General features: G+C 33.4%; 1 protein-coding gene across 1 annotated transcript in view; it reads right to left on the reverse strand.

Moving 5' to 3' along the window:
• The window catches only part of AGPS (alkylglycerone phosphate synthase), a 117,934-nt gene that overhangs the window by 84,081 nt on the left and 7,070 nt on the right, over positions 1-26,783 (reverse strand). Inside the window, exons 2-3 of the mRNA XM_011356888.2 lie at positions 10,422-10,511; positions 989-1,079 (exon numbers count right to left, since the gene is read on the reverse strand). Coding sequence (XP_011355190.1) covers positions 989-1,079; positions 10,422-10,511 — 181 coding nt within the window. The remainder of the gene's footprint in view (positions 1-988; positions 1,080-10,421; positions 10,512-26,783) is intronic.

A 26,783-nucleotide genomic window follows, 5' to 3' on the forward strand; every position in this document is an offset into this window, starting at 1 on the left:
GCACTACACTGAATCCACACAAATGACGTGATATGTAGGTATACCCTGCTGTAGCTTATATGCAAAAATAGGCTATATGCAAATATTACACCATTTTATATAAGGGGCTTGAACATCCACAGATTTTGGTATCCAAGCGGTGTTCTGAAACCAATCTCCTGCAAGATTATTATATATTTATATGATAAATATTTACTTAGTGTGTAGTAAAAGCCAGGCATTTTTTAGGCCCTAGGGAGACAGCAATGAATTAAACAGGAAAAAAATCTTGACCTCAGGGAATCTACCCTATAGTGAAAAGAAATAACCAAAAGAACCCCAACAAAACATACAGATTACTATTTTGTTAAGTTATTGAAAATTGAAAAGGGCTCAAAAACAGAAAAAAGAAGTGCATATAAAACTAGTGAAATTTCTGAATATAGTATGTAGACATCATCATCCATGTCAAAAAAAAAAGTAATTATAAATAGTCAAGGAAGAGAGAATTAAGGAGATGAAAAAAGAGATCTTTTAAGAAAAATTAAAAGAATTTGGTTTGGGGAGGTGAGAATTAGTTGCTTAGCCTAATTTAATTATTAGAATAAAACGTAACTGGGGATTTATAAATAAACCAAACAAGTACTCAATGAATACCTACAGTCCTTAATAACATGTTGGATACAGTGGAAAATATAGTTTTAGCCATAGCCCCTGTGGAACTTATGAAACTTAGATACAGTTAGAGGAACATGCAGAATACCATGTCATAAAAATAAATATAAAATCATAAAGAAATACTAACAATTTCATTAATTTGATATGCATACAGTTTAAAGTTTCCTAATCCCACTTTCAGAAAAGTGAAACTATACCCTAATAAGACCAATATAAACACTAAACTTAACGAAAAAAAACCCATGATCAATCACAAAGATAAATCTAATTTGGGATTAAACGCATATATACAGACACAGGTAAGCATGTTATAATCATTCTTTTTACTTACTTTAGAGGTAGTTTTATGCTCCAGACTTACTCCAAGAGTATTTTGAATCCATTCTTTAAAAGATGGTAAAGTCATGCCACTAAGAGGGTACCTAAGGTACAAAGAAGGTAAAACATTAGAATAAGGTATTTTCATTTAAATTTAAATCTTAAAGATTCTGCTTCTAGTAATTCTGCTCCTATCAAACCAACCCTCTAACATACAATTATAAACTCTGGACATAAACAAAACAAAACAAACAAATCCCAATTATCTGAGGGCAGTACAGGCAGAACAAAAGCAAGCAAAAAGGAAGTGTGCTATACTTGGAAGAAGGAAACAGCACTACATGAGTTTTTAGCGTTGTTTTTTAAAACAGGTTTTAGCCTGAAGGAAAACCTCAGCCGGTACCACAAAAAAAAACACAAAAATGTGGAAAACCTACAGTCTTCCTGGCTTGAAGAACCACAGGACAGTGTTTACAGCAAGCATAGCACCTGGAAAGAGTACAAGGAAATCACGGAAAAGGAGAGAGTCAGAGAGGGACCTATGTATAAATATGTCCAAATGTCTGGCTGACCTTGAATTACACATCAATGGAGCAGACACTAAGCTAAAAGAACTAAACAGATAACTCAGGTGCTTGTCACCAAAGAGAGAAAAGGGGAGTTTGAAATCAGTCAAATTAATTGCTTGATGGGAAAAAAAAGCCTTTTCAGAATCGAGTCTCTACAACACATCATTAACAATGTCCAAGACATACTCCAAAATTACTAGACATGAACAAACAAGAAAGTGTGATCTATAATCAAGAGAAAGGGTAATTAATAGGAACTTACCCCAAGATACTGCAAATAACTCACAAGGATTTTAAAGCAACTATAACTATGCTAAAAGAGGAAAATATATTCCCAGTGAGTAACTAAAAAGAAATCTCAGCAGAGAAATAAAAGCTATAAAAACAAAACAGAAATTCTATAATCAAAACTCTGAAATAAAAATTAGTTGAAATAACTTAAGAGAAGATTGGAGATGTCAGTATTAACAGAGCAATAAAATATCTACAATCTGAAGAATACAGAAAAAGATTGAAAAAATTAGAGCTTCAGGGACCTATGGAACAATAACAAAATACCATACATATAAATGGATTCCCAAGAAGAGGAGGAAAAAAACAAGAATTTAAAAAGAATTTGAGGAAATAATAGCTGAAAGTTCCAAATTTGATGAAAGACAAAAATTTACAAATTCAAGAAGGTCAGAGAACTCAAAGAAGATAAATGCAAAGAAACTCACACTAGGCACAACGTAATCAAATTGCAATTAGAGAAAGAGAGAGGGAAAAGAAATCTTAAAAGAATCTATAGAAAAATGATACATGACATACAATGTGTTAGCAATAAAAATTATGACTGACTTCTCATCAGAAACGGTGAAGTCAGGAAGCTAATGAACATTTTTAAGGTGCTGAATGGGAAAATAATGTCGGTCTAGAAATCTACATCCAGTGAAAATATCCTTCAAAACGTAAGTGAATAAAGACATTTTCAGATGAAAACTACTCTTAGAACTTAGTGCTAGCAGACCTACACTACAAGAAATGCTAAAGTAATTTCTATAGGCTGAGGGGAGATAAAACGCTAAAATGTAAACTCAAATCTTCAAGATAGAATAAATAATATCAGAAAGAGTAAATACGTAGGTAAATATAAATGACTTCTTTTCTTAATTTCTTTAAAATATATATGACTTAACGATTATAACATTGTATTATGAAGTTTACAATGTGACAACTATAATAAGAACAAGGAATAGAAAATAAACCTGTAGACTTAACAGGTTCTTAGATTTTACATTAAGTAGTACAATACATTTAAAACATACACATGAGCACTACGGTGGGTATACTATGAAAAAACTATATTTGTTCCTACATCTTTCATCCCAATCTCTACTTATATATAGTTTATATGAAACATCAACATTATTTCATATACAAATTTTATATATATGAGAAGAGATTAATGCAGAAAACTCAAGTGCTTAGAGGTCCAACTTTTCAGTTTTATAAATAATTCTCAGAGGTGGCAAAATATTAAACAGCAATAAGACATAAAAGAAGTATCCTACCCTAGATTAGTGTAGTGAAGAAGGCTAATATGCAAACATCATAATCTAATGTTAGTATTAGCAGTAATGTAACAGCTCTCTGAAAACATTAGAACAAAATTTAAATGTTTTAAAATGGTACTTTAAAATGGTACTTTTTTCTTAAGTAAACATATTGCATTAACATGTGCCAGGCACTGTTCTAAGTGTTTTAGGTATATTAACTTATAATGATGTTATGACGTTGGTACTATTTACCCCCTTTTTATAAATGAGGAAGCTAAGGCACAGAGATGTTAAATAACTTAAGAAATTAAGTAAGTTAAGAAACTTGCTTAAGGTCACAGAGCTAGTGAGTCACAAACCCAGGATCTTAACCAGGTAATAAGTAAGGCTTCAGTCTGTCCTCTTAACCACTATATGATGCTACCTCTAGTCTGATTCTCCCCTTACCACTGTTCTAAATGAGATCATTAATCGAAAATCTTTATGAGTGATATTTATAAAATCATAGTAGCTATATCTGAAATTGCTTTTCACTATAATGTTCTTGCACATTCTCTACCCGCTACCAAAAATGATGATAGGACAGCCAAATAAAGTTATGATACTACATTATAGCTGTTTCATTTTTGATTTTATAAATATTTTACTTACAAAATACTGAAATATAACATACATACCAAAGATAAATAAGTCTGTAGCTGAATGAATTTTTACAAAGTAAACCTTCCATGTAATCCGTTTTTAGACCTAGAAATAGAATATTACCAGCACCCCCAGAAATATCCCTCCACACACAATATCGATGCCCCTTTCCAGGCACTACCTCCTTTCTTCACACCAAAGGAACCACTATCCTATTAACATTACAGGGTAATTTTGACTGTGAACTTTATATAAATAAAATCCTACAAAATATACTCTCTTGTGTCTGCTTTCTTTTGCTCAATGTTTATGAGGTTCATCTATATTGTTACATATACTTGCAGTGCGTTCATTTCCGTGGCTTAATTCCATTGTGTGAGTACACAATTTCTTTATCCACTGTTTCGTTGACAGTTGAGTTGTTTACAATTTTTAGTGCATGCAGGAACAGTTTTGAACTCTTTTCTGAAGAATGTACTGCATGTTTCTGATGAGTATATAGGTATAATTTCCAGGCCATAGTCTATGCATATGTTTAATTTTAGAAGATGCTGGTAGACAGTATTCCAACATGTTTACCACTAGCAATGTATAAAGAGTTCTGCTTGTTCCACATCCTCCCCACACTTGATGTTGTAGTTCTTTTTAATGTGAGACATTCTATTGGCGATCTCTTAACAATTTGAATTTCACCAATTACCTATGGGATTGAGCTTCTACTCATATAGCTATTGTATATTTGGATATCTTCTGTTTTCAATGTCAGTTAATCTTTTGCTCATTTTCCTATTGGGTTATTACTGTTTTCTCATTGATGTATAAAAATTCTTTATATATTTGGAATCAAGAATGTATGTACTAAAATTTTCTCTTACTCTGTGATTTGTCTTTACTCTTTTAAAAGAGTCTTGATGAAAAGAAGTTCTATATTTTAATGTTGTCTAATTGATTCACTTTTTCCCTTATAGTTAATACTTTTTGTTCTCTGCTTTGTCTACCTCAAATTCAGAAAGACATTCTGTATATTCTTCTAGCAGTTTTATAATTTTAGCTTATACATTTAGGTCTATAATCTATCTGGAATTGATCTCTGTACTTGGTATGAAGTAAGATTAAATTAATTTTTTCCCAAGACAGTAGTTTAAATCCTATAACTATTTTTGTTGTTGTGTGTGTTTAAATGGAGAAGAGATATTCTAGTAGTCATTATTTATTCCAGATCGAATAACAATTAAACCAATATAGAAAAGAAATCAGAACAGACTATAAATTGGTCTTAACATCTATATGCAAGCTACTTAAAATGTTCAAAGTATGATACCTTTGCTCAAGATTATTTCTCACTCATTTCATCAGAGCTTGAATAACTGCAAAAGTTTTTAGCGATTAGCCTCAAAAAGATTACTTTGATTTCCCAAAGATGCCCACTACCAAAAAAGCCACTGGATAATATATAAATTCTGCACTAAAATTAAATATTTATAATAATGCAGCACTCAATATTAAAAGAGCCGGAGTTGGGCCCTATCCAAAGGAATTTTTAATTGGAAATAATTTTAACAGTTACACAACATGGGCTGACTAGATGTCATTCCTTGTGTTAATTTAACTTCATATTATGTAGCAAAAATTCTAAACTTCTTAAACCAATCTTTACATAAAAATTAGCAAAACAAAAATGATAATGGAAAGAAAAAAAAATAGTGTTTGAATCAAACAAGTTCTTTTTTTAATATTAAAATCACTAGGCCTAAAAATCAAACTAAAGTATCATATAACAATACCTTTTTGGTAAATCTAAAGAAATTGAAATGAAAGTAGGGGACTCATAGCTAAAACAACTAAAGACAGTTAGTCATTCGGCATATAAAATGTTCTTCATTTTAGCTAAGGTAAAAGTATAAATTATGGGAAGTTGGTTACAACATATATGCTACTATGTGTTAATCATGTCCTACAAAAAGACCAATTTGGAACTATTATATTTTGATGCTGGGCCCTTATATTTTAACTGTACAATTACTTTGAGTCTCTATAAAAATAGCTGACCTTTGATATTCATGACAGAATCATATTCAGATCTTTGTGAATGCCTTAACTCACAAATAACATCCATAAAATAAAAAGGTGACCACCTTCAAGATACTTGAACAGATATCATGCTTGTATTACTGTCATGTGTAAAATTTAACACTACTTTCTACCACTAAGATAAACACAATATATCTCTACATCTGAATGCACAATATTTCAGATTTTGTAGAAATATCATGCTTGGCAGAAGCTTGGATTTAAGACTTTGCTCCATTATTTACAATTTCAAGACAAAACTTATACAATTCAAAAAGAGTTCCATGTCAGAATGGAAGCTTTTCAATTGTACTTTTTCTTACATCTAATGTCCTGGGATTTGAAAAACAGGAAAGGAAGCCTATTTAACAATCATAAAGACTAGCATACTGCTAAGGGCTCCAAAAATCTCATAAAGTAAAAGTGAAAATTTTTAAGTCAAAGAAGTAAATGGACAGAAAAGAAAGAATCTAAGAAAAGTTAAAGGAATCAGAAGTATTTAAAAAACAGCTACATAATGACTTGATTATTATAGTTAGATACTTTGGATTTACATCTAGAACTACAAACAAGCATTTATACCCTGCATTGCAGGACACAATGAATTGGTATTATATAATAAGACTCCTATTCTTAAGAAACTTACAACCCACTTTAGTCAAAGCTTCAAAGATATTTAATTTAATTTCTAGCAGGAAACATAAAACTTTTATCAGGAATGCGTTAAGAGGAAAGCCAAGTGCCTATACCAATTGTTGAAACAGAGTGACTACTAAATAGATCTTTTCTATGACCGAAGATTAGTTTGAGAACTTTAAGAAACGGTCTTTTTGTAAATATAAAGTGAGATCAAATTACCACTTTTCCTCAGAACCAAGGTAGACTGTACTGCAAAAGATATAGAGTCAGAATAAGCTTTCAAGACCAATGAAATCACCTGTGGACATAAATATCCAAGGAAGTACACATCAGGATTCACGATGACCAAAGACAAAGTGATACTCTGGGGGCAGTGTACAGAGGTAGCAAAATATCAGTATATGCAACCATCTATCTTCAGGGTGAGTTCCACAAATGAAAGGCAATTTGATAGCCTTTTTATAACTGAAGATAAAAATTGAATGAAAAATTACACCACTGAAAACACAAAGTGCAGCAAATCCAAACAATTTCTTTCCATTTAAACACTAACTTGTGCTTTGTAAGCATCGATACTGTATGATACCTTTAAAGTCAAAATAATGACACTTTTCAAAAATTTTAGTTTATAGAAATCTATAGCATTAACTTTGAAATACTGTCATCTGCTGCTTAAAACTAGGACTAAATTCATCTATATTTGGAGGGAATAAGAGTGATAAGATTATAGATCTAGAGATTTATAAACTGACAAATGACAAATCTGTTCAGAAGATAGACTAAACTTCTGATTTTCCTCTAAGATCTATAATAGCTTATAACAATTGCTTCTAATTTAATGGCTAGGTTTGAAATGTCAAAGTTGTCCTCCCAAAAATATATACAAACCTTTAATCACATTTCCTTATAAAAATTTCCTACCTTTTCAATGTTCTTTGGATCAGAAATAAGGGAACCCCCATAAATTTTCATTGAGAGTCATTCTTAGTTTCTGGCATTTAAAGATTTCCCTTTCTTTCCGGCTGTTATAGTTCTTTCTTCCGGTATTTTATCCATGTTTTCTATGTGTTTATAGAGGGCAAAGGGTCTGTATTCAGTCCACTACAAAGCCAGAATAAAAGGTCTTTACAAAAAATTTCAAAAATTGTCCTTATAATCTAGTATTAACATTAAAGGGTAAATTAATATTGTTCAGCCAAATCAATATTTTCTTGTACTCATCCTTTCTAGTCATAAATTCCATTTTCTCTTTTGGGAATACCACAACCTTCTTAGGCTTCTGTCCTTTGTCTTTCACTGGAACAATAAAAATTTTTGCCATAGGATAACTATTTACAATATGACTAACTCTACTGTGCTGTTGTACAGAGTGTAGAAGTGCTTCCAGAATTTGGAAAGAGAATAAGATTGATATAATGGGTGAGTATAGTGATCTGCAGAAATATCTCATGAGCACAGCATAAAAGAAACAGCCCAAGAATGAATCTTAAAAACACTTGGTTTTTAATCCCAATTTCCCACTGAACAGGTGGCCTGATTTAAGCTATTTAACTTCTCTTATCTTCAATCTCCTAATTATTTTGAAGAAAATACCACTATCCATCTAAGGGTTATTTTAAAATAATTCAGTAGGCACTCAATAAATAATAGCTGTTATTATCTTAAACAATGTTTGTAAATGTTTTCTCATGAAAAAACAGAGACATCTACTAATTCAACCATTACACCTAGGAAACTAGACTAGATATAGAGAAAGCTATGGTCCAATTCAATCCAGTTTATCCTGTGACAAGGTAATGGTGCTTCCCATTTTGGAAGCACCAAAATGGGAAATGAATATTATTTAGTTAATATTTAGTTTTCAGTTATTAAATTGTTTATGTATATTATGTATATATTTAATCATAGAGCATCTAAATTCCATTATGTATATATGTATATATTATGTATATATTTAATCATAGAGCATCTAAATTCCATTCCTGTGTTTGGAGAATTACCCTCTGGATGAGTCTTAGTGGGAACCAAAGGTTGCCCTCCGCTAAATCAACATCCACTTTCTTGGTCTCCCTTGTAGACTGTGCCAGTCAGATGTATCCTGTTCTTTTCCCATCTTTCCTACTGGACTCGAACTCAAGAGTCAATCATGCAAAGAAATTAGGCCTTTAAAGAATTCATTCTGGATAGAGTGGCAGCAGTGGCATTCTTCCAATTTTGCTTTCTACATGTCTTAATATCAGGAAGGGCATTAACAAGTAGTCTATATACTGAAAAAGGAATAGTCTAATCATAAATTAATACACTGGGGTTCTAAATTTTTTAAAATAAGTATCTTATGTGTGTGGCACATGTGTCTCAAGTGCCAGAACACCCAAAATAAGAACCAGATTCTGCACTCATGAAACCACTAAAGTACAATTATTTGTGCTATTTTCTGTAACTAATCATTCATTTCACACACATACACTTCTAACATAAACCAGTACATAGCCTACAGTACTCTACAGAAGACTATAGATGTCTCATGCTTTCAGTGGCACTGTGCTGAAATACAAGTTGACTATCTGACCCTTCCCTCCCATAAAATGAAGATTCTATACCTCTGACATCCAAAGAAAGAATTGAAGACTGTCTGAGAGGAGAGGAAATTGGTTTTCTAAGTTCAGAAGATTCACTTTTTCACCCCAGAAGATTTTGCAAAGCCAATCTCTACATAGATAAGTTCCTACTGTATTAGACATTTAGAAGACTGGTAAATGTAATTTTAGTCAGAAATTCCTTCTACCTGAATTATAATTTCTCAACTAAGCCTCCACCAACATGCTGCCCAGTCACAAATAAGAATGGGAGTGAGAATGCAGATGATATTTATTTTTCCTATTAAAAAATGTGTTAAATGTACATCTTCACATCTTCATTAAAATTAGTTCTTAATTACTACTTGAGGTTTTGTTTCAGGTACATTTTCTATTTTTAAGTTAGAAAAATAGAATAATTATGTTGCGAAGAAGAATTTCTACAAAGAAATAAAACTTTTCTTGCTGGTATTTCAATATTAACCTAAGCATATATGCCCAACATACACTGAGTTGTACAATACTAGAAATTATTCATAATATATTTGATCCAACTTTTTAATCTAGCCTCACTTTTTAATTTACTTTTGAGTCAACATTCAAACATTACATATTTATACTCACTATCCTTTCAAAAATTATATCAAAATTTAATAGACAAACCCAAAACACCAGCTTTGGCAAGGTTAATGTTGGTTAAAATCAACTAAGAACATATTTTACAACTGTCTGCATCTGAAACAATAACAATACAAATATTCGTTGGGATTCTTATCAATACATTACCAAAAACGTTTCAGAAATGTGAAAGGTATCACACAAATGATTGATCTTTCTTTATCACTTCTTCCCTAAAATATCTCAGAAAACTAATTTTAAAAATACTATAGATATTTGCCTAAAATTGTTTACCTGCAATAATAACCTACACCCAAATGTAAATTCCCAGTCTTAAAAATGAGGCTAATTTCAATAAGTCAATGGTGTTGGGGCTGAGTGGTGGGGTGACTGTAAACTTATGGATCCTGATTCAAACTAACTACCTATAAAAACCGTATTTTTGAGTCAAGTAGGGAAATGTGAATGTGGACTGAATAATCAGATATATAATTTCTGTTATTTTAAGGAGAATGATAATGGTATTATACAATTGGTCATATTAAGTCCTCATTTTTTTAAGGGATACATATGTAAATATTTAGAAGTGGCACAAAAATGTCAGAATTTGAAATACTACAGAAAAAAGAAGCAATTATGGTAAAACACTTTTAAATTGAGAGAAGTCATTATATTATTCTATTTTTATGTATGTCTATTATTGAACATGTTATGTTTGTTATTTATGTTTAAAATTTTTCATACAAAAAAAGAGAAAAAAGGAACAAAAGAAAGAATAAACAAACCACAGTTACCTTTTCCCGGTCAATTCAACTTGACCTTTCTTATTGAAGAAGAACTTGGAATCATTATATCCCCATCCATTCCATTTCATAACTTCTTGCCTAATAATAAGAAAAAAATATATAAATGAGATCTATGCTAAACATCTCAAAACTGAACAGTATATTATTTACTATTAACTTTCACAATCACTTAAAGATCGCATCCCACTAATGTTTGTTTAAATAAAATGAATACACACCAAAATGTCTATGTATTAATATTTCCAAGTATAGAATTACTCTAATGGGCAGCACCTGCTTCACAAAGAGCTACAACCACTAAATTTAATGCATTCAAAGGAAAAAAAAAGAACAAAAAGAAAAATATGCTGAGAGTAAAATATGCTTACTTTTTACATGTTATTGAGTTTACATTACAGGACAGTCTAAAATTTTTTGCAATTAAATTCACTTAAACAGGAAACAAATTTTTGCATATATTAGAAAAATACAATTATTGATCTTCTCATCCTGGAGGAAAATGGCAAACTAGGTAAAAGCAGGGTTTGCCTCCTCCCAGGTCCTCAATGAAATTATAACCAAATTATAAAATAATCAACATGGAGAATTAATCTTCTGCTATGATGAAAAAAACAATTTACAAAGAATGTTCACTAGTAATGACACCAGTAGTATTAGATGCTTTTAATAAAGTAGATTAAAAATCTGAGTGTTGGGTATACAAACATTTAAATCCTACAACATCCATGTAACGACCAATCTCTACCTTGACCTGTACTTTAACATTAACATAACAACTGATGACGATACCAGTTTCAGTATTGTAAAACAGTATGGTATTTTTATTTCCAAAATGCTAGTATTTCATTGTTTTAAAAATCATTTTCATCAAAATCAATAATGTACTCATTCATTTTTGCACATTGCATAAGGAGAGGTCTGGGCCTGTGGCAAATGCAATAAGCAACAACCTTTCAGTGTTGCATAAGATTTTATTACATGCTTTGGCATGGTGCTGTAATATATATTGGTTACTGAAATAAAGAGATGGTGAATCTTCTTAATGCAAAATCTTCTCTATACATAAAGTTATTTACTACATTAAAATTTCAAAATACATCACATGAAAAAAATTTGTAACTGTGTGGTAATGGATGTTAACTAGGCTTATTGTGATGATTTTACAATATATACAAATATTGAATCATTACATTGTACACCTGAAACTAAAATAATGTTACATGTCAATTATAACTCAATTTTTAAAAAAACTTCAAAGTAATCAAAGATGTACATATTCATTAGAAAGCATTCTAATTCTCTATAGTTCTCAAGGAAGAAAATGACAATTGACAAATTTTTTATTGCAATCATAACTCTCCATCGAGATCAAAGACTTTTCAAACAAGTGTAACACTAACACAATACAAATGAACCAAATACAGGTTATTGTGTATTGAAATCTCCACCTACATATAAAATAAAGAAAAAAACTAGGAACACTCTCTCTAAAATTACAGTTTGCTATCAATAAAAATTATAGTCCCTATATAAAAACAAACTTCAAAAATGTCTTGAGTATCAATCCAGAGATTAGATTTGTAGGTGAGCCTGTTAGAAACTACTGCCCAATATTTTCTTCTAATTTCACATTCCTACCTTACTGTTGAGCAAGGTTTTGGAAGAAACCTTTTGAAAAAAATCTCTACAGTAAAACCATATGACTGATGTCACCACCGACATACTCATTTTCTTAAGATTGTGCTTTCTAAAAACAAATTAGGCTATCGTCCACTTTGCTCTTTTCATGATTATGTTCTCTTATACTTTTATGATGTGTAGTTTACTTAATATTTTATTTTTATTATACTTCCATAATTAACATTAGAAGGGTAATATGTACATTTTAATTAATATTTTTACTTAGTGTTTTATAATATGTACATAAGTTTTTGCATGTGAAATGCATTTTATTAGTTAGTGAATGTAAACATTTGTCATGAAGTCTGTACTCTATGAAACAGTTTGGCATTACATAAAATAAATGCAAAAATAACAATACAGTTATTTTGTTTTGGTATTACTACCACGAGGCACTGGGAAATTATTTCAGTATAGATGTCGAATTTAGCATGTTTATATAGCTTAACAATAAGAATCATTTTCCTCTAAATTATGCTTAGAATTTTAAAAAATTATTCTCAGATAGTCTTAAAGTAAAAAGCTAAACCTGTTTACATATGTTCACTCTTAGCACACTTCAGGAGAAAAATGAATTAAAATAAGCAGGAAATATCTGCTACTGTACACTAAAAAATGAAGAAATTTACATACTGAAGAATCTTTGGCCTTAAATTTTCAGTTGGGTAATATCCTAAAGAACTTCTAAGTTTTTAACTGTAGGCTAAGGTACCTTTTTCTCTCTTTTCATCTCAATCTGAAAATTCTGCCTATGATATGGGCTTTATCATATTTATACAAACTTTTGGAGCCTTCCCAGAAGTTGAAATGTAGTCATTTTCAATGCATTTGTACTCCCCCCAAAAATGTTATGTTGCTTAAACAGTATACAATTAAAATCTAGGTTACTCCAAAACCAATCCTGAAGCACCCTATGTGTTAAAAAGTAGGCAAATTTCCTAGGCTTCTGGTTTAAAACGTTTGTACACATGTATCCCCTCGAATTACTATATATTCTATGACAGTTAAACACAACTATGTGATTACATTAAATTTTAAAATAACTTCTTATATAGAAGAGTATGAGTACATCGAAGGGCATTATAGCATTAACATTTTAAAAATTAGAGTAAAAGTTTACACGGTCATAGAATTTTAAAGCTAAAAATGTCTTTAGAAACCACCCAGTTAAACTGCTCATTTTTCAGATGAAGAAACTTGTGCTCATGATTACACAGCTAAGCTAATTGGGAGCATCAGAAAGCGAACTCCCAGTCTCATGATTCTTCCTCTTCACAGAAGAAATACCTGAAAATCCACTAAGTCATGCCTCCAGGTAACCAAAATGATTTAAAGGAATTCTTTTTTCATCACATTAATATTTTTCAGAACACTATTACATGTCATTATTAGTCATTCCTCTGCACTTGACCTAAAAGGAAAACATTCAAAAATCAAGGAATAGGATTGTGTCGGTAAAGCCCAGTGCCCTATACTTCCTTTACCTATAATATAATGAATTCTGTTATTCAGAATGATCCCGAAGTGAAGAATGATAAAAGAATCATCTATCATCCATAAGATTCAAATAAAAGGATTCAATTTTCAACTAACATCAGATATCAATTAACCTGATTGATGTCTCAGACTTTCCAATTCTTAAAGCTAACTACATCAAATTCAATGTCTTCAAAATTCAAGATCCCTCCTCCTGGTAAGAAAAAAGAGAATTTGGCTTGATTTTACTACATAAAAAACAACAAAACAAAAAACATCTTTAGACATTTATACATCTGAACACAGTACCAAAAAACACAATGTATCAACTGGCATAACAAAAGAAAATGAAGACATAAAATAGCATCCCATATACTCAAGGTGGCAGTATTCTCCCATGATATAAATATTCAGTAGTCTGCATTTCCCAGGGCTGCTGTTTGCACAATTTTTAACTGAAATACTTATATTTAGTATTATTATTATGAAAACCATAAAGTTCCTTTATTCTTAAAATGGGAAATATTTACTTCTAAGTCTCTGTACACACACACACATGACTATACCTCTAATAATAAACTGCAAGCATCCTGATAAAAATGCATAATTTCTACCATTACTATTTGTAATCATGACATTTTTCATTTAAAAATTTTTAAAAAGGAAATATACTTTAACCTACTTTTATTCTGCATTAGCAATAAAAAGTTCAGCTAGCTAATAACTAAAAAAAAATGTTTTTCCAATATAATTCTAATAATTGGAATTCTAATAGAAGATGTTCAGTTCAGATGAAAACCAAAATTTCATCTGCCTTTTCTAATTTAAACAATGAGAAAAAGATCATAATCTCACAGCTTTTGAAAAATAAAAACTGAAGTATGAAACTTAAGCCCCAAAGTTGGATTTCTAACTATCCATGCTCAGTATCAGTTAAATTCAAATTAATTCCATAAGTAGTACCATACAAAGAGGTAAACAATAAAAAAAATCTTTCAAGGATTTTTTGGGCTAATTAAAATTCTTATTATCTGGCTGTGGGCCTATTTCAAGATCCAGATAACCTAAAAGAATTCATAAAAGTGAAGCAAAAAATAAAAGTAATGATGAAGATATCAAGATTTAACCAATAAAACAGCTATTCTACAAAAAATTCTTATAAATGAAATAATATTCCCACTGGCTTCTTTTATTTAAAAAAAAAAATGAAGCTGAGTTCCCATTAGAAATATAAAGAAAGGCCTAGTGAAGGAAGAAAACTACAGAATATTCTTTAATGCTAAATTTAATTTAAAATGTATATGCTTTAAAATAAACCCTGTTCATATCTAGTCTACAGTCCTACAAAATTATTTCTAAAAACTCAATAGCAAAGTCCCATAAAACAATTATAATGCCTATTGCCTCAATCTAACAGTGCGACTAATTCCCTTTCAAATAGTTCAGTTGATCTAAATAGCTTAGGTATAAGGGCAATAATTTATGTGTATCATAACAGAAAGCCCCTTTATAAAAAATAGAAAAAATCAAATAAAAGACATGGATAGATTATCATCACTTAATAAACACTGCTACAAATCTCACAGGTCCAAGATTGTTAAAACATCTGACTTAGAAAATAGGTAAACGCCATCAAGCTTTGATAGCTTGACACCATTAAATGTCTGAATCATAGAGTATTTCCTGTTGCCCTGATTAAAACTCACCAAGCTACCTCTTCTAATTATACTTTATTCCCTAGAGACAAAAACTGGCCAAATGAAATGGCCAGGAGGCTTGACAATTTTATTTTCTCATGAATTAGTCTATTGGCATTCTAATTAACTTTGGTCACTAGTGAAGGTACTTAACATGAGTCAGACTACCTAAATATGATTGACTCTGGACACTGACAAGATCAGGTTTCTGGGCAAGTCAACATGATATGTCCCTGCCCTCGTAACTGCAAAACCTGGACATTATCATGCAACACTTTGAACTTCAACATGCATTTCAATCTTACTTCAATAACCTCACTGTAAATTTTAAAACTCTAGTTGTCATAATAAAAATTTGGCCCTTCTGTGAAATATTAATCAACTTTTTAATTTTTCCAGTGCGATAATATAAAATGGATTAAATATAAGACTTAAGACATAGAAGGTTGTTAGCAAGAACATGGAGAAAAGAAACCCACATGCATTCCTGGTAAGCCACTCCACAGAGCAATCACATGTGTTAAGTTTTCATAGGTAATGCCATTTCTATGACTCAGCTACACAGCTCCTGGGTATGTATTTGGGACAAATTCACACACTGTTCTGTAAGGGAGCATGTTTGATATATGGAGCATTGTTTGTAAGTGTACCTGAAGGCATCACTAGAAAACGGATAAGTAAATTCCATGAAATACTATAAAGCAATCAGAAGCACTGAGGTGGAGATACACACAGAAACATGAAAAGATTTTTTAAACAGTAGTGAACACAAAAGTAGTGAACACAAGATTTTTTAAACAGTAGTGAACACAGAAGAAGAAACAATAAGATCTATTGCACGAATACCATTTAAGCAAATTAAAAATATACACACTAAATAACACTGAATATTTTACAAAACACATATACATATATTCATAGGTGTTCATGCGAGGGGGCAAATGGAATGATTAGAAATTGGAGATGGAGGAAAATAAAAAAGAGGCCTCACATTTGTTCATAGGCAAATGCCATGAACTAAATAAGTATGATTACTGCAACTCTGAACCTGAAGGAAATATGCTGCTCAGCCCTTGAATCACAGAGCCATTTCTCTCTCTTCAAAGAAAACAATTTTTTCTTTCACATATATACAGAAATTCTATGATGGTTTGCTATAAAGCCTACTGTTGAACTTCTTAGCAATCTCGACAAGTTTGGCGGTTTTTTAAATGAAAGAATTCTATAAGAATAAGTCAATTTCGAAAAAAAAAAACAGCTAACCAAATACATTTTTAACTTCCAAAACACAACTTTTTATAGTTCCTTTTGCAAGAAACTGGCACTTTGAAGAAACTTTTTAAAACCTATTGTGTCCCCAAGGTCTAATTCCTATTATACTTGCTATGAATTAATGAGTGGAAGAAAAAGGAATATACAGGTATCGGGGTGAAGGTCTTATAGACAGAGGCACAAAGAAGTGAGGAAAGAAGGGAGGCCTGGGGTAAATAAAATAAGGCCAGCCATACCCCACAGCATTGTGATCTGGCATTCACTGCTCACTGCAGGCTCCTGAAGTGCATTCCCACCCCTCACTGCCACCGCCCCTGCCCCGCCCCCCGCCCGAACCCCTTACCTCCCCCCAAATTTTACCTATTATAAATTCATCGTTGTTTAAATAATCTCTTTGAAAATAAAAATACAGTAGTCCCCCTTATCCGCAGTTTTGCTTTCCATGGTTCCACAGTCAACTGCAGTCCAAAAATATTAAATGGAAAATTCCAGAAATAAACAATTCATAAGTTTTAAATTGCACGCCATCCTGAGTAGTGTGATAAAATCTTCTGGAGGAACACAACCTATGACAGTGTCAGCCTATATCCAAACTCTCCTCGACAGTGGATATTACGTCTTTTTATTTTTTGACAATTTGATGAGGAAAATATCACATATCATGGGCATTTTACTGGCATTTTAAAAATTACTAATGAAGGTTCATATGTTTTCTTGCTCACTGTTCATTTCAAATGTGTCTTTTGGGGGTTGCACTGGTCTACCATTTTTCTTTATTGGTGAAAAATTTATTCTTATTGACTTGAAAAATCACAGTATACAGTAGCTCCCCCTTATCTGTGGTTTTGCTTTCTCCCCAGTATTGGTTTCCCAAAGTCGACTGTGGTCCAAATATATTAAATGCAAAATTCCAGAAATAAACAATTTGTAAGTTTTAAATTGTGTGCCATTGGAGTAGCATGCTGAAATCTCCCACTGTCCTGCTCCATTCTGCCTGGGACCTGAATCATCCCTTTGTCCAGCATATCCATGCTGTATATGCGACCTGCCTGTTAGTAACCACCTTGGTTATCCAATCAATTCTCACAATATCACAGCACTTGTGTACAAGTAACCCTTATAGTAGCCTGACACTATGTCATAGTGTCTATGTCATTCACTTCACTACATCTCATCACACAGGCATTCTATCATCTCATATCATCACAAGAAGGGTGAGTACGGTACAATAAGAGTTTGAGAGAGAGAGACCACATTCACATAACTTTTATTACAGTGTATTGTTGTAATTGCTCTATTTTATTGTTAGTTATTGTTAATCTCTTACTGTGCCTAATTTGTAAGTTAAACTTTATCGTAAGAATGCACGTATAGGAAAAAACAGCATATATAGGGTTCAGTACTATCTGAGGTTTCAGGCATCCACTGGGGGTCTTGAAATGTATGCCCATGGATAAGGAAGGACTACTGTACAGACTACTAGTCAAGTAGTCATATATGCTTGAAGTAGTATATATTCCAAATATTTTGTGCTAGAGCAGGCGTGTATACATGCACATACTCACACAAGTTTGGTACCTGCCATTCTGGAGGCCTAGAAAGACACAACCATACAGTTGGTTACCCTTATGTACTATGCTACATAAATGAAGAAAAGAACCCAAATCAGTATCACAGAGTTGTCTTAGCAAAAGACAACTGACGAGGATGTACCCCTCCCTTGACCATTGTGGTTCCTGGACTATACTTTAAATTTCATGATTTGTTCCTTCCACTGTCCACTTATAATCTAATCAATGTGGCAATTTAGGCAACCAGCTCCAGGCTTTACCACCAACTGGAAAATGCCAATTCACTTTCATTGCTCCCTCCCTACTTGCTAGTAAGTGAAAAAGGAATTGATCACAAGCTTAGTATACTGACCAACCTGTAAGTGACCAGAGGTCATTTCTGCTATAGCTTTACATTTCTGCAAAAATTGTAAAACTGAACAAAACAAAGAAAATATGAATGTCTCCAAAAATCTCTTGTCATTTTAACACTGAAATCAAGCCTCTAAGTTTCCTCCAGGAGACAGCTCACCAAAACTCAGCAAGATCCTAAAAAAGCCAAAACTGATATTCACACCTGCTTGACATACATAGTATTCTTGCTGTACCAAGTGTCTTTTGTTTTTTGTGTTGTTGTTTTTTTTTAATTTAAAATGATAAGAAGCAGCAGCCTAGCTTTCTACTTTAAGTGAAAGGTAGTTGGAATTGGTACCTTTGTTTCTGGCAAACCCAGAGGAAAAAAAGGAACACCACAAAGTTTGGGGGAAAAGAAAAAGAAAAATTAAAATCAGGACCCAATCACAGCAACAGAGGTTCCCAAACTTCTTGAGAGTAAAATAACCACTTTGCGTACTTAAAAGTACAGTCCTGGATGTCACTAGACCTAGTCGATAATTAGAATCTCTGGCAGGTGGGTGTCAGAATCTACATATTAAATGAGCACCCCCAGAAAATTCTGATACAGGTCATCCGCAGACCACACATGGGTAAGTACCACCTTAAGACATGAGAAAAAGCTGAAAGCAGAAGCCTCATCTGTTGAATAGCCACAAAGGGATATAAAGCCTTAAAAAGAAAAACTATAAACTCACTGCACTATAGGAAAGGACAGACCTGTGTGGAGTTTTACAATATAATAACAAAACAGCAAGTGGGCAAGGGGCACTCACCATGTGGAAGACAGAAGAAATGGGTGAGAGAAAATGAAGATCTGGTTACAGGACAGGGGAGGTAGATAGGTCTACACACAAATCTTACAGAGCATTATCCTGGAAGGGGGAATAAAAGCAAAACAAAATATTTTCTGATCCAGATTTCAGGAAAGTTGATCTGTTATAAAACTCTGTCTAGTTTATACATGTTCAAAGGGCTACCAAGAATAAAAACTAAGACAATAATTTATCCAATAATTTGTCTTTAGCACAATAATGTTTATTCAAATTCCAATATACGTGGTCATCAAGGCCATATAAGGTGGAGGCAGCAGTGGGTCATGACTCCTAAGAGCCATAGAGTAAAGCTGCAAATGAGAAATAACACAACAGTGAACACTACATGCATGATATTGACAATCAGCCTACCATACAGTATGAGAAACTGCTAATGGTCTTCACTCTTTGGTTTCTTCCTTCCCTCCCTAATGTATAAGGTAATATTTATTAGAAATTTGTCCGATTAAAATGCCATGGTTGCCATTGAGTACCTCCTACTTCTTACAGTGCTTTCACCTTCAGAAACTATTTCAGCACTGGATTCGTCTTACTTCTTCCCAAACAGTTTATTGCACTAGTAATAGTCCTATATAATACTGTAATGCTAGCAGTTTTACAATCATTATTTCGTTTCCTTCTCACATTAATCCAGTGCTATTATCCCTGTTTAAAACATAAGAAAACAGGTTCAGAAAGATTTAGTAAATTGTCCAGGATCACACAAACAGTACATGATATGACTAGGATTTAAATCTTAGTCTTTGGCTCCAACACTCCTTATCTACCAAACTGATTTCAATATACTCACTGCCTGCCATACAAGGAGTTCAAGTATTATAAAAGCTCAGAGAACGTAGTGTTCATCTCTGGCTGAGAGGAGAAGTCTCCACTATGGTGGCATCTAAACTTCCAATTGCTTTGGAAGATAGTAGAAATTCAACAATTGAACAGAAACAGAAAAGCATGAGGGTTTTCTCATGCTAGTAAATAGCCCAAATTGGCTGAAGCACAGAGCATATGCAAGAAAGTCATGGAGAACAGCAGAAAGCTTTGAATGTCAAATTAAGGATACTGAGCTTTATTACTTCAATAATCAATAGGGAGCAATAGGATCAAAACAGTATTTTCCACATTCCAGGCTGCCACTAAAAGTAAAAGTCTAACAGTATTTGCATTAAAGTTTTGCTGTTCTCCAATGTGGATGAAATCCAAATTCTTTAACATAGCATACAATGCCCTTTGCAATCTGGCTCCAAACTATATTTTCACCTTCCTTAATAGCCATTCCAGCCACAGTAAAAGGTATCAGAATCCCTTATACATACCATGCCCTTTTAGGTTTGTCTGTCTTTGCACATGCTATATATTCTCTGTCTGAAATGCTTCTCCCTCTAGAGAACTCTTATTTATCCATCAAGAATCAGTCCAAAAGTCACTTTTCCTTTAAAGCCTTTCCTATTTCCCTCAAGACAAATTTATGCCTCCTATATACACTGATTATAGCATTTACTACATCATATCTCCTACATATGCCTACATATCTTCACAGGACTGTCAGTCAATTTTGCAATGTTAGAATGTAGCAGGGCACTAGCAGGCATCAAATACACTTCCTCTAAGCAAGACTGGTCTAGTAATGGAATGGAGAAGCATTTGGAGAGGAGAAAATAAAGCAAAGTATACTAGACTAGATGTGAGACAAGATTTCATCTAGCTTAGTGTCAATGGGAGAAAAAAGTGTCTTAAGAATCCAAACAGAAACTATCGGATTTGTCCATGGACTGGATAAGGGAGAGGAAATGGAGCTCAGCAAGGCTTATGACTGAGAAGTTGGGCTTGAGTGTCTAATGGTGGAAGTAAACAGAAATGGTGGAATACTGGGATCGAAGGCTAAAATAATGGTTTTATACATGTATGCTAGGTTGGAGAAACCAGAAAGACATTCGGATAGAAATGCCTGATAATTTAAAATGTGAAAATGGATGTTGAGAGAGTTAAAAATATTAACTTGAAAGTACCCCCAAAAGCTAATACAATCAGAATAGATGAAATTATTAAGGGAAAAAATATAAAAGAAAGGACTAAAAACCAATCTTAAGGATTTGTACATTTAGGAAGCAGAAAGAAGAAAAGTCAGTAAAGGCATGGCCTGAAAAGTAGGAAGGGTAGGAAGAAAACCAGGATAGTGCAATAGTATGGGGGCTAAGGAAAGATATAAGAATATCTACTAGGTATTAGCACTTGGTCACTAGGATGACTAAGGATTTTATAATTAGGTTATTGATGGCTTTTAAGAGGGCCATTTCAAAGAGTAATATAGGCAGAAAACAATTTTAAAAACTTATCTGCTCATGCTTTTAAGAAGCAGGAAAAGTCAATACAGGAAAAAAAGAGTAATGACTCAAGAGAAAAACAGATAGGATAACTCATGGAGCAAGATTCTGGAGAAGGAGTCATCAAAAAAGATGCACAGATGATCTGGTAGTGACATTTTCAGTGCATGATAGCCAGAGTTAGTTTACCTCATTTAGTATGTGGACAAGTTTTATATTCAGATCACCACTACTTCTTCCAGGTAATAGCTGCTTACAGCAACGCAGACAAGGGGGTTTAATTCTTTGCTATTGGCTGAATACCCCAGAGGAATGAGGTGGCTATATTTTACTGTGTGGACAGAAAAGCATAAAGACTACTCTGCTTAGAGGAACATGCAACAGATACAGCAAGAAGTAATGCTAGCAAAAAATCTGATGGCTTTCTGGTTCTTAGTTCTATTTCCAACTGAAGGCAAAGCTCCATTCCTGCCCTTAGGGTTTTTGGTGCCCCTGTACTCTTATAATAAATTCCCCTTTTATGCTTTAACCTAGCTCAAATTAATATTTATAATCATAAGTCCTACAAATACACATACTAAAAAAACAAGAATTCCTTTTTTAAAATGGTTACCACTTGCATAAAATCTGAAGGCAGGCATAGTAAACTAAAATGTACTTTCTGAAAATAATGGCAGATGGCAGGTAAGAATTTGGAAATAAAACCAAGATCAAACGAGCTAATAGTCATGTTGTCAAGCTACAAATATTTTGTGAAGATAAAGCAGACAAAATACAAAATCAAGACCAATATACAAAAATCAAAGTAGAATCTTTTACTTCAAAATATAGATTTTTTTTTAAAAAGAGTTTTTACTTCAAAAAGAGATTACCACTATGTCAAAATATCAAGATATTCAGATAGAAATTTTCAATATTAAAAATGTGAAAAATGGAAATTGAAGAGTTAGAGATATAAACTTAAAGGTTTCCCCCCAATAATGGTGAAAGCTAATACAGGAGATTTTACTTCAAAAATGAAGCTACTGATTTTCTTTAAAATTCATCAAAAATGAGATGAACTAATATTAGATGGAGAAAAGAATGGATAAATCAATGGATATGAAATAAACAAGCATGGTAAAATGTTAATGGCAGGATTTAGGTGGTTGATATATAACTGTTCATTATAAAATTCAACTACTTGATATGTTTAAATTTTTTCAAAATAGTATATTGGAGAAAAGAAAACTACTGACACTATAACTCTTAAAGTACACCAACTCCTATAGATGGATTTGCCCAAACAGGAAATATGAGCCATCAGAACAAGTATGGAGTGTACATTATTTACTGATAACAATAAGTTGTTTAAACTGACGTATCTAAGCCAGTTGCCTCAGCCCTCTCTCCTCATCTCAGAGGGCCAGGCAGGGTTAAGCACTGTTTCCTAGACTCCCTGTGGTCATGTTCTGGTTTCCCTTTAGCAACTCAGGACAAAATATCTAATTTCCTTTTATCTGAATTTCTGGAAAGCTGCTTTCTTAAATTAAAAGATATAAATCTGCTCAAAGACGATGGCAATCTTTCTCCTGGGATTCTGATCATTTCCAATTCCTTATTCCTGGTCGGAATTAAGTCCAAACAAACAGTTGTCTTTTATTTCTCCCACTGCCCATGGAAATAGACAAATGATGTATTCCAATGCTCCTGACCCATTAAAATCCTTTTAAAAAATGTGCCTTAAGGAAGTTTTTAAGGATTTAATTGTAAAAAGCTTATCATAACATTCTTTATAGTAGAAAAAATTGGAAACAATTAAATGTAGTATAGGTTAAATTTGTAGTACCTACATATAAGACAACACCTGTTAAGTCACTGATGATGTACACATTAATATTTCTTGACATGAAAAATAATACACAAGATAGTGAGTAAAAAATGGATTCAAAAGTCCCCAACCCAGCCTGCAGGTGCAAGTAAGTGCCAAATCTGAGCCTCCATCAAATTCGCCCTACCCTTGTGATTCCTTGAGCACCTATCCCACCCAACTCACACATAGGCCAGAATCTTTTTCAGTGGCTGTTACAAGCAGCTGGCCTCGGCCTGATCTGTGGGCTTCCCTAAAATCTCTGAAAGGTCTACAAACCCTAAACAAGCAACGACTGGCTTTGGCATGCCCTGTACCTCTTTCTAAGCAGCTCTAGCCCAGTACTAGCAGCAAAAAGCCTTGGTTCACAGCATAGTCTCTCCCAGGAGCCTCCAAGTCCAGCACAGGCAGCTACCAATCACAGATCACTTCGTAGCTCTTATCAGGTGGCCCTGGTCCAGGCACAGGCAGCAGCTGACCTGGGCCTGCACCAGAGCCCCTCTAAAGGACCTTAAAACCAACACACCCAATGGCTGGCTTCAGACTATAGCAGAGCACCACCCAATTAGCTCCACAAAGGGTAGACTCAGGCATCAGAGCACTGCTCAGGTGAATCCTGCTCCATAGGGGCAGCCCCTACACAACAACTCCTTCACTGTAGTCACAGCCAATCCTCATAACTAGTCAGCCTGAAGGTCAGTCCGACCTAATGACATGCCAACAATCAAAGCTCAGCTACAACAGAGGCATACACAATCCACACAAGGGACACCTCTGAAGCATCTAGCTCAGGTAACCAGGGATGTTAACTGTGCCAACAAGCCCCACAGGACACCTTCTGTACAAGGCTACCCTGCCAAGATTTGGAGACATAGCAGATCTACCTAAATGTAGAAACAAACACGGGAGGCATTCAAAAGGTGGAGATGAAGAAACATGTCCCAAATGAAAGAATAGGACAAAACTTCAGAAAAAGAACTAAAGAAAATGGGAGCAAGCAATCTACCAGATACAGAGTTCAAAACTCTGATAACAAGGATGTTCAATGAACTTAGAGGAAGAATAGATGAGGTTAGTGAGAACTTAAAGAGATAGAAACCATAAAAAAAGAACGAGTCAGAATTGAAGAATACAATAACTGAAAGGAAGACTACGTTAGGTGGAATCAACATCATATTAGATGAAGCAGAGCATTGAATTGGTGATCTGGAAGAGAAGGTAGCAGAAAACTCCCAATTGGAACAGCAAAAAGAAAAAGAATCTTAAAAAAATGAGAAAAGGGACCTCTGGGACACCAAGTATAACAACATTCACATAACAGGAGTATCAAAAGAGAAGAGAGAGGGCAAGGAATTGAAAATCTGTTTGAAGAAATAATGATGAAAAACTTGCCTACCTTAGTGAAGGAAATAGACATATAAGTCCAGGAAGTACAGAGTCCCAAACAAGATGAACCCAAACAGGCCCACACCAAGACACATCATAATTAAAATGCTGGCGGTTAAAGACAAAGAGAGACTCTTAAAGGCAGCAAGAGAAAAGTAGTTACATATACAAGGGAGCTCCCATAAGACTGGCAGCTGATTTCTCAACAGAAACTTTCCAGGCCAGAAGGGATTGGCATGAAATATTCAAAGTGATGAAAAGTTAGGACCTACAACCAAGATTACCCAGCAAAGCTACCATTTAGAATTGAAAGACAGATAAAGACCTTCCCAAATAAGAAGTTGTTAAAGGAGTTCATCACCACAAAAACAGTTATTACAAGAAATGTTCAAAGGACTTCTTTAAGAAGAAACATAAAAAAATGTGAATAATAACTACATGCCTATCAATAATTACTATAAATATAAAGAGATAAAATGCTCTAATCAAAAGATACAGGGTAGCTGAATGGAGAAGAAAACAAGACCCATATATATGCTGTCTACAAGAGACCCACTTCAAATCTAAAGACACTCAGACTGAAAGTAAAGTAATGGAAAAAGAGATTTCATGTAAATGAAAATGAAAAAAAAAGCTGGGGTAGCATTACTTACATCAGACAAAATAGATTTGAAAACAAAGGCTATAACAAGAGACAAAGAAGGACATTTCATATACAATAGCCAAGATATGGAAACAATCTAAGTGTCCATCAACAGAAGATTGGATAAAGAAGGTGTGGCACAATTATACAACAGAATATTACTTGGTCATAAAAAAGGAATGAAATCTTACCATTTGCAACAATATGGATGGACCTAGAAGGTATTACAATAAGTGAAATAGGTCAGAGAAAGACAAATACCATATGATTTCACTTATATGTGGAGCCTAAACAACGGAATATATGAACAATCAAAACAGAAATAAACTCATAGATATAGAGAACAAACTTGTGGGTGTCAGATGGGAGATGAGTTGGGAGATTGAGTGAAAAGGTGATGGGATTAAGAAGTGCAGGTTGGAAGTTACAAAATAGACATGGGGATGTAAAGTACAGCATAGGAAATATAGTCAGTAATATTGTAATAACTATGTATAGTGTCAGGTAGGTACTAGACTTTTGGGGGAGGATCACTTCATGAGTTACATAAATGTCTAAGTACTATGCTATAAACCTGAAACTAATATAATATTGAATGTCAACTGTGATTGAAAAATAAAAAAAGATTAAAACAAAAAACTGGTTTCAAGACATTATTATAGCATGACTTTACACATACACTTCATATCTGAAAAATGCCAAGATGCTATAGTGCAGCAGTCCCAACCTTTTTGGCATCAAGGACTGGTGCTCCTATCAGAATCTAATGCCTGATGATCTGAAGTAGAGCTGAGGCAGTGATGCAAGTGCTGGGGAGTAGCTGCAAATACAGATGAAGCTTCACTTGCTCGTCCACTGCTCACCTCCTACTTTGTGGCCCAGTTCCTAACAGGCCACAGACCAGTACCAGTCTGCAGCCTGGAGGTTGGGGACCCCTGCTATAGTGGTTATCTCTTAATTACTTTCGATGTTTGTCTTCATTTTATCTATTATTTTCTATTTTTTCTGCAACAAAAATATATAACATTTCAGAATAAATTATTTAGCCTTCCATTTTTTTATAATTGCAAAATAACTGCCAAATATTCTGCTCTCATCAGCATAAGACTTCTAAAAGCTATCCAGATAGCTGAAGGTCCCATCATTACTAAAGCCAACTGCCATACCAGTTTTATAAACTTTACTATATTGTCCATTCTCCTACCCTAATTCTTCAAATTCTATTCTCATCCAAACGCTCTCAGATTTAAGAA

Source organism: Pteropus vampyrus, unplaced genomic scaffold, assembly GCF_000151845.1.
Source record: "Pteropus vampyrus isolate Shadow unplaced genomic scaffold, Pvam_2.0 Scaffold2, whole genome shotgun sequence".
Taxonomy (NCBI): Eukaryota; Metazoa; Chordata; class Mammalia; order Chiroptera; family Pteropodidae; genus Pteropus; species Pteropus vampyrus.